General features: G+C 43.3%; 1 protein-coding gene across 1 annotated transcript in view; it reads left to right on the top strand.

Annotated features, from left to right (window-relative positions):
- The first annotated feature begins 1,109 nt into the window (after positions 1-1,109).
- The window catches only part of igf1rb (insulin-like growth factor 1b receptor), a 60,346-nt gene continuing 51,906 nt past the window's right edge, over positions 1,110-9,549 (top strand). The window contains exon 1 of the mRNA XM_023814012.2: positions 1,110-2,234. Within this exon, the coding sequence (XP_023669780.2) occupies positions 2,126-2,234 (109 nt within the window). The 5' untranslated portion in view covers positions 1,110-2,125. The remainder of the gene's footprint in view (positions 2,235-9,549) is intronic.

Raw genomic sequence — 9,549 nt, 5'->3', positions numbered from 1 at the left:
GTTGTAACAAAAGCACAACATAAACAAGTCTAAATATAGTTCTCTCGCCCGTACGGGGAACGCTTCTTGGTTGCCTGTCGTGTGTGCGTCGAGCATGAATGGGGATCCTTGGTTCGATCCATATATTTGAATGAAACTCCATGCCAGGTATTCGCGTTTACTGAAGGCGACAGTGAGTCATAGGCAAAATATGCTCACAACGAAAATACGGAGCTGGGGCGATGAAGTTCAGACCTGGATAGTGGAATCGGCAGCCCGGCCCCCTTTCTGCTGTTTACCAAGGACTTTGCATATAGCTACAGTTCAGCACCATATACATTGTCCCTGGAGATATTCTAAAGTACCAGCTTCACTGGTATACAACGTACAAAGAAATAAACAGATAAATATATAAACAAACAAACAAATAAATCCATCTCAGCGAGTGAAGCTATTTTCATGGCCTTGGATTTGGGTTCTGGTTAGATCGGTCATTCAATACAAACAGCTCGAAGGAACAGCAGTCAGTAATTAATCTGAACGACCGCTGTCAATTTTATAAAAAGATTAGGCCACAGAAGAGGAAATGTATGGGTCAACAAAACCGAACTAGAGGGAAAAAATCATGGAAAAATTCACCATGGAAGAATTGCAGCAATAGACAGGGAAACAGCCTACTTCTGCTTAGTTCAGAACCACCCCCAATTCATTCATATTGTTCATTCATCTTTCATATATCATGTAGACCTGCTTATTTATGCGTATTCGCATACTCATTTTTTTTTTGCAATGTACACGTATTTCTGAAACAAACAAATACAATAATAAAAATAATAAAGTTGAGTTTATAATAATAAGGTTGAATATTTGACATTTTTTAATTTTAGTGATTAAACGTCAAGTTATTTTTTTAATTAACTTGGAAGTTATGATTGTAGGTCTACATTAGAACCGCCTGAGAAGGGCAAAGAAGCGTAAATTTGGAATATATTTATTATTATTATTATTATTGCCATTCTCCATCACCATCAAATTAACCAGTGTATATTTTTTATGATTATTTCTTGCATTTGTAAGCTCTGGCGCACAAGATGGAAAGGGAAACACAGGAAGCGATGGATGTGTTTACCTCTGCTGGCCATGCCCCACTCCGCTCCGCTCCAGCTTTTCCTCCCTGGCTGCGCCTGCCCTACATGTATGTGTGAACGAAGCTGCCCCTTGTTTACAGCGCTGATTTTTACGGAGCGGACGCCGACGGTCGAAGCCTGCTTACCGCACAGCTGCCAGTTTGCGCTTATAATTCAGAGAAAGGCCATCGAGCTTAATGAACAGGGGGGCTTTCGCCCTGCTTATAGCGATTAATATGTGAATCGTGCGCGTAAGGTATAACGGGAACAGCGAAACTAAAGGCGCTCGGTCTTGCGTGGCAGGGAAGGGATGGCCAACTAGCTGCAAATTTTTAACTGCAGAGCGGACCGCCGACGACGGAGGGATAAAAAAGGGGGTGCAGTCGGTGTGACCATTTTTGCTCTGGTGGATATTTGTATCCGAGCCGCTTGGGGAGGGCCCGCTGAATTGGGGCTCTGCGTTTTCCTTCGCCCGTTTTACATGCGCCGAAACGCTGCAGGCTGTGAATTCGGCTTGGGATTGATTTTCACGTTTATTAATAGGATAATTCATTAAAACGATAGGAAGATATACTAGGTGTTCTGTTTTTGGCCTCTGTTTTAGTAAGATTAGCTGGCTTAGCTACGTGTACATCCTTTTTAAAACAAGAAATGGAGGCTGAAGATGCGGATTACTATCAGACGACTGGATTCGCCAACTCGTGTTTTTTGTTAACCTCACATACATTCTTGTATTTTTGGCAAGAATAACAAGACTTTTTGAGTCGACTGCAAATGACCATCTTTTTCTTCTAAAGGGAACAAAAAAATAAACGCCGATCAGAGACCACCCATTTCGAGACGATTGAATCCACGCTACGGACAAAAATAAAGATCTCGATCTCGTTACGACAAATCAATTATTTTAACTAGGTATTCATCCTGCTCCCATTTACATCTCTTAAAAGGAAAAACTGTGAAGACGACTCCGAAGTTCAGTGTCTCTTTTTTTGAGAAAAGACCTCTTGCATTTTAAGTCGATGCATTTAACAGGAATGTGGTCTGGGACAGAAAGAAATAATTTGACCTTGTTATGGGGTCTGTTACTCTCGATCTACACGACCTGTATGTGGCCCGCAAATGGAGAAAGTAAGTTTGCATATCTGTCCATTCGTGGCTTACTGCTGCTGTTATCATTATTATTTGACTTATTATTGATAGCCCTATTATTCGTTAATTTGTCTATGTTCTGGATCCAGTATCTCCTGCAGACATCAACAGCCCCCAGCAATAACGTGTTTTGCTGTAACATTTGGCTTATCGTCATGTATGATACGGGATTGTTTAGTCCATCGTTCAGCCAGGTTTTGCATATTTGCATGCCAGCTAAGTAGTTTTACCTTTGGTAAGAAATTTTGAGTTTAATATGGGCTGATCAGTCGGAAAACAAGGTTTCCTGGACGTATGGTTAACCTTACAGCTGTCTGGGGGGGGGGTCTCGCCATTTGAAACTGTAGAATAGTTGAGTTCATTTTAAATATTTAACAATGTTTTCCATTAGGACAACAGCAAATATGGTAACATACACGAAAACAGACTGATTCAACTGTTTGTTATGTGTAGAAACTCGGCGGGTTAAACAAGCTTGTTCCCCAAATAGAAAGCGCATTTTCTTCAGCGTGTGAGGTACGCATGTTTTCATATGTTTGGATGTTTATACCAGTGCACTTCTGGTGCTATTTATACTTCTTGCTTTATCCCAACTTTCATATCAACAATGACTCGTCCGTTTACAGAGTAGTTTCGGTGTGAGCGGAACGTATGTGATATAAAAAAATTATCATCTGCTTTTTTGCTGTATTTTGGTTCCGCGTATTTACTGTACGCCGTTAGTCATGCTGCGCTAAAGCACGTTTCGCGACACTGATTGAAAATGTTCGATCGCTGCGTTTGAGTTACGGAGCCGGTGTGTAAAACGTGCGCCGGACGGACGTCCAGGGTGAAGATCCTGTAATTCTGCGTGTGGGAGCAAAGATCGCGTCGTTTGATGTTGGAAAAGGCGCATGGCGACCACGCATGTCGTCGGCGTCGGGTAGAAATACGCCGCCGCAGCTTTGATGCCGTTTTCCCGCCCCCGAAACGCCTGAAATCGCTGCATTTCGGTGACACCGGCATTGTAGGATGATGCATTAGTACAGGACTGAGTGCAGCCGGTCAGTGTTGAGTCCCGGATTGTAAACAAGCAGAATCGGAAGGTTGACTGGTTGGTGCCAAAATGGGTGTATTTTTCAGTTCTCTTTAAATTTAGGTATATTTTTATATGGAATTTCCCGGAAAGCTCGATGGTGGTCTGTTGCTTCTGATACTAAGCTGATATATTACTTGATACTTTGTTGTGGTCTGTGGGAAGCAAGGTGGAAAGCGGATGACTGCAGGTGGACGGCGTGACCCGTAAGGAATGCAGTAAACAAAACCTAAAGGAGTAAGATGCCGCAGAATAGAGGATCTCCGGCGCCAGTGTAACTCAAACCATTACACAGATTTATGTTTTGCACGTTGCCAAATCACTTTCTTAGTGCATTCTGCGATGTGTGTTTTGGTTTAGTTAATCCTTAAAGTTTCATTCTGGGGAGGGGAGGGGAGGGGGTGGGGTTGTATGCTACGCTGCGAAACAGAAATTCTCAGTTAGCTGGGTTAATTTAAGATTGAAGCCATGATTGTCCAATAAGCAGCATTTCTACTGGACAGTAATAACGAACACTGAGAAATCCTGCTTTGTGAGACACCCCCCTGATCTTAAAGTAAATAGAGGGAGTGTTTTGTCATTTACTTGTGGATTAGTTTCTAGTTTTCTTCTGAAAAACATGTTTACATGTATTTTATGTGCTGGGAAATTCAGCATGTGGGAGACGTATATGGCTGCATCTTAGTTTCCATGACATTCAGCAGGACGGACTTTGTTTGTTTCCCGCCCTTCTTCACTTTATCCACTTGTTCGTCACACCATGTCCTGCAGTGATTGGCTCTCTGTTAATAAAACGTAATTACTTGCTCATTTGATAGGCCTATAGTCTAAAAAGTAGCTTTTTGTTAATAATCAAGAGGACTCTATGTAAACAGTGAAATACAGGAGCCAGATTTATGGAGGCAACTATTCATCAGTTATTTTGAGAGAAGGATTCATTCAAAACATTTCAAAATCTTAAATGCCAGAAATTCCATATTCCTTTAAGACAAATGAACTAATGAAGGCATATTCAGGAATGTATGGAAATACCCCTATTGCGCTTTTGTCTAAGTGACACACATTTGCTGCCAAATTACGACCTGGTTTTCCATGGATTTGGTAAATGGCTGTGACAGTACTATTTCCAGGCCTGACATATGGAGAAGTAATATAGTATATATATAAATAAAATGAATATATTTGCATGAAAATTCACTGCTGGTAGTGACTAGGAGCCACACTAGTACTGATCTGAGACCTCCACTGTAACACATGAATGAAATGAAATGATCGCAGCCTTTACATTTTCACACAACCTAAAATGATAAATGATGTCCAGCTATGATTTTTTTTTTAGCATTACCCCTGTTGAAAACAGGAAGGGGCCAGGCCTACCCTTGTGTTTGACCTTGTGGTTTACAAACTGTGAAGTTGGTAGTGGTTTCTCACCAGTTTCACCACTTTTGTTTTGAATCTCCCAACTGCCACAGGAAACGTCCAGATAGCGGGTTTTGTCTTAAGTATTCAAAAGATTTGAATCTTTATTGCATAGAATCTGAAATTATGGACAAGCATCTTTTTATCCACAATTTCCATTTAGTATCAGTTTGATATGATTTTTCTGCAGGACTTTGGACATACAACAGTTGCTAATTATTACATTTAGGTGGTAAGTCAATCCGCGTTTCACATGCCTGGTTTGTGGTTTGCATGTTGGATTACTTCGCATGCACTGGAACAGCAAATGCTGTGTTTAGCCTGAGAACAGCCAGAGCTCAGCCCCCTGTTCTGCTGTGCAGTGGCGGCGCTGCCTTTGCCGTCATGCTAATGATATCGATATTGAGAGATGTCTGCCGGCCGGGTAACTTCATTGGGCTCTGTTATATTTGTCGTGCGGGATCTAATTTTACCCGTGTGGTGGTGATGCGAAACCCTGGAAACGCAACGAAATTCCTGATGCGCTGCAATTTGAATTGTGAAACATTATCAGCATTTTCTGCGTCTTATCGAACAACTAGAGAATGGCTTGTCTAAGCTAAATATGTCAAGGATCTCAAAAAAATCCGAAGTGTACTTTTTGCCATTTTCCTTCTAACAAGGAGCTACATTATTGGTGTTAGCCTGTGTGTTTGTGTAGCGTACGGCACTAACCTCAGACGTTTGGTTCGGCAGGCGCCCTCAGTGTTTGTAAATCATTTCAATTCACTAACAGCGTTTATTGGGTCGACACTCAGAGCGGTTTAGAAGCTTCTGCAGTTTTCCGTGGCGTGTTTGTCTCCCTGTACCTCATGTTTCCTTGCACGTAGGCAAATCTGTGCGATTAAATTTAGGCAGTGTGCATTTCCCGTGGCTGGTCGTGTCTGATCCCCTATACGTCTAGCAGCGTTGCCAACTTTGGTCAGCTGGCTAGAGCGAGATTGTCAAGTCCTCACACGCATTTACACATACATAGCAGTTTTATTACCTTCTAAATAGTCTGTAGGGTTTCCAAACTACCCCAGTGTTTTTGATGTAGCTAATTTCAGGTTTTTAATGGAATAACACAGATTTGCTTTAAGATTTCTTGCATAACCGTGAGAAAAAGCATCTGAAAGCATAAGGGTGACGACAGTTGGCAGTTCAGAAGTCATGGTATGCAGGTGTTAGCAAGGATGCTTGCCCCCCCCCCCCCCAATGTTTTTGTTAACTTTACCAGCACTGCCCTTGCCACCACGTGTCCTTGCTTGTTGGCCTGTATGTGTGACAAAGGGATAATGTGTTATGGTTCCCGTCTGGCAAAGCCACAGGCTACAGCTGAAAAGAGACGTAATGTAATCCATCCTTCCTTCTCTGTCTGTGCTGACTGCTTATCCAGGTGTCAGGAAGTAACTCATCCACTCGCCTTTGGCTATATGTTATCGGCTTACTATGATAAGGTGTAAATAACGCGCCGCTCTAATGTTTATGTATTATTAGTATATATAATGTATGGGTATGTCTGTGCTTTTTTTGTTTATCGCATGATGGTAGCCTTGGTAGGCAGGTTTAGCCCATGAAAGAAGGGTTTCTCATTTCCGCCTGTGTGTTCTCAACAGCGCTGTGTGTAATTTGAAAGCGCGCTTCGCCTGTCTGAAATGACGCACTGTCCGTAACCAAAAGCTGAGACAATGTCACCCAGCGCCGCTGTCCTTTACCGGAGCTCAGTAGTGGGTTAGCGAGGCAGTTGGCTTGTGTTACTGGCGGTGCTCTGACATCTGAGCTGGGTATGGGGAGCGTAAGTGGGCTGGTGTGGGGCATGGGGCTGGCGATGGCACAGCTGCCAGCATGCAGGGGATTAATGCCCATGTGGTGAGGAGGTGACCTGGGTTCAGAGGAAACCCTACTGGCTGCAGCCCAGTGCCATGGTGCTTAAGGACCTGATGCTTGTAGATTCAAGTCCTAGGAAAGGGTGGCCCGTACCCAGGAGCGAGGCGCATCACAGCTTTACCAGAGGATTATTCAAGCCCAGGCAGCTACTTGCACTTTTGGGGCTTAGCGCAGAGGTACGGCATGTATTTTCTGAGAACTAGTAGCAGCGGTCACACCCTTATGGATGTTTCCAGTCAACCCCAATGGAACAGTGATCTTCCCATCTCTGATCAAAGCCTAATTCCCTACTTGATTTCACCAGACTTCACATGAATGCTGGTGTCACGTCTGCATGCTTCTGTCATTCCATTGGGTCACTTTTATAGGAATTGTTTTTCTAAAATATTTCTAACAGCCACATTTGAGAAACATTTTTTAATTCTGCATTTCATGTTGGTATGCTAGCTCAGTCGCATCAACCGGCTTCACCATCTTTTAATGGTGCTCAGATCATTTTATTCAAAGTGAGTTAGAGTTCACACATCTGTGTGGTGCAGGTTTAACTGCTGCAGTGCAGGTTTAATTGAGCTCAGGAGTAGTGAGACGACTTAGTCGAGACCCAGAAACTTTACGGAGCCTGTGTCTCGACCCACTTTTCCACCCTCACGTGCATTTTCTGCGATGGAACTGGGATGTCCGAGCTCCCAGACTGCCGTTGTCGCTTCCCAAATTGAATTACCTTCAGCTGAGTGTTACCTAGTGTAATCCATGATTTGTCCTGTTTAGTCAGCTGTTCAGATCAGCTGCTTTTGCTAGAGGGTCCTAATTCAACCCCTTCAGGATTCAAAAGGTGATGATACACAGGGCAACTTTTTTGAGCAATGTTACCGGGCAACTGCCAGCCAGGTGAGACAAAGGGCAACTGATCTGGATCTGGATGATTGGGGGAATTTGTTTTTCAAGTAGAAAAATTTTGCCCAGAATCAGTGGGAAAGTGCCCAAGTATCATTTGTCGGCGACATTTTCCGGCAACTTTTCCGGCAACTCAAAAAGTATCGTCACCTAAACAGTGCCCTTGTTGCTGCTTCAGCTCTCCCCTCCATTAGGCGATCTTTTGGCAAATGCATTTATGTGGGTTTGACAGTATGGAGAATGTTGAGCTTCTCGTAACGCGTGCGTTCAAATTTGGAGATCCTGTCCATCCAGTGAGTTAACGTCTAACATCTCAATGTCTTCCGGTGTTGTTGCGAGGAGGCACGCTTGCAATACAGTGATCAGATAGTGTGGATGGGTGCAGACCTGCTGCCCACTTCCTCTTTCCTGGGCAGGCGTATCGCTGCGGTCTAGCAGAAGTATTGACCAGCTCATCGACCTGAAGTATTTCAGTTGCTGAGGCATGTCTAAGACAGCATAAAAAAATAAAACAAGGAAATCTCTTGTGTTAACCCAGTTTGTGGCAAAGAGGAGACACGAGATTAAATGAGCTACTCTGTGAGTTAGTTTGCTTCCCTGCGGTGAATTTAGATTTTTTATTTTTTTTTTTAAAGCTGTTTGTCCAAACTGATGGCAGACCGATAAGGCAGCAAGTTTCCCACAAGTTTACAGAGGCTTAATCCTCCTCAAAGACAAAGACTAGTGTCTGAGCACTTAACCAGGTACTTATCATAACAATAGGAATGGAGCTGAGGTTTTTTGACTGCTGTCAACCTGATTTCCTGTTCTCTTCTCCTCAGCTGACTTGGGCTTTACCCCTTTCTTGCACGCCTTAATTAGCTGATATTGTCTTGCAGCGGACTTTCCCGAATCTGGAATGGGGGTGAGACGGCTTGTTTATGTAAATATAGCGTGATCCGTGCTTTTGGCTGGCGTTTGCGGGATGATCCAGTGGGTAACGGCCTTCAAAGTCTCGTCACCGTTGGTGGCAGTGGGGTGGGTTTCAGGGATGGAGCCGAAGTTTTGGTTTGGGGCGCAAAGTTTAAGATGCCATTTTTACACCCCACTTTTACCTCCGGGGTCACACAGATAATTAAGGGTTTGTGTGTTTGCAGAGCTGCTAAACTAGTTTGAAAATTTTTACAAATGTAGATATTTTAATGTAAATATTTCAATAGCATGTTAACTGTTCTGGCTAAGTAGATAATGTGAATTCACTAGGTTTGTTTCCAGCAGCAGAGTTTGGTATCTTCTGTGCTAAATCGCTTGGGGCAAATTCACTTAGCAAGAATAGTGGTGTTTACATCAATGGACATTGATTTTCAGGTGCAGACTTGTGTGGCTGCTTGTATCCCACCTTTCTGCTAAGGGAGGCTTCAGAACCACTGCCTTCTGGTAGAGGCCCAAGAAGAGCCCATGGAAACATCCAGAACACATCTGTGACAACTCTCAGCAGTTATCTCGCCCTTTAGCCTTCATGGTTGATGGTGCTCTTGGTGTACAGATTATGGGATGAGATTACTTTGCCCTCGAATTCCCTGCAGCCTGTCCAAATATTTGCCAGCTGCTAGTTGTCCACGTTGTACGTTGTTTAACGGTTCACACATTCATATCTTAATGCTTTGGTTCCTTTATTTAGCCTCATGTTTCGCAATAAGCAATGGTCAGGTTTCGGTTTGGCCTGCATTAATTTAAGCTAATTAGAGCCATTTTTCTGTAGTTTCTGTGGGAAAACGACGCCAACCATCCGTCAGCGGTACAATAAGGAATATTACCTTCCTCACTCTCCTGGTCTCTTGCTTGAATTTGGGATTTTTATTAATGGTTTCTGACCCTGAAGAGTGAGCTGGGAGTTCTTCCTCACCAATAAACAAATTACTCTCTGTGTTTGAGTATCTCCACTTCGCCCTTGGCAATCTGAGCCGTTGCAAAAAAGAATGTATCACTGAAAGAAGAGTCAGGCAGCCAGTCGCCTTT

Source organism: Paramormyrops kingsleyae, chromosome 11 (genome assembly GCF_048594095.1).
Source record: "Paramormyrops kingsleyae isolate MSU_618 chromosome 11, PKINGS_0.4, whole genome shotgun sequence".
NCBI lineage: Eukaryota > Metazoa > Chordata > Actinopteri > Osteoglossiformes > Mormyridae > Paramormyrops > Paramormyrops kingsleyae.
This window is presented reverse-complemented; position numbering and strand designations above follow the sequence as displayed.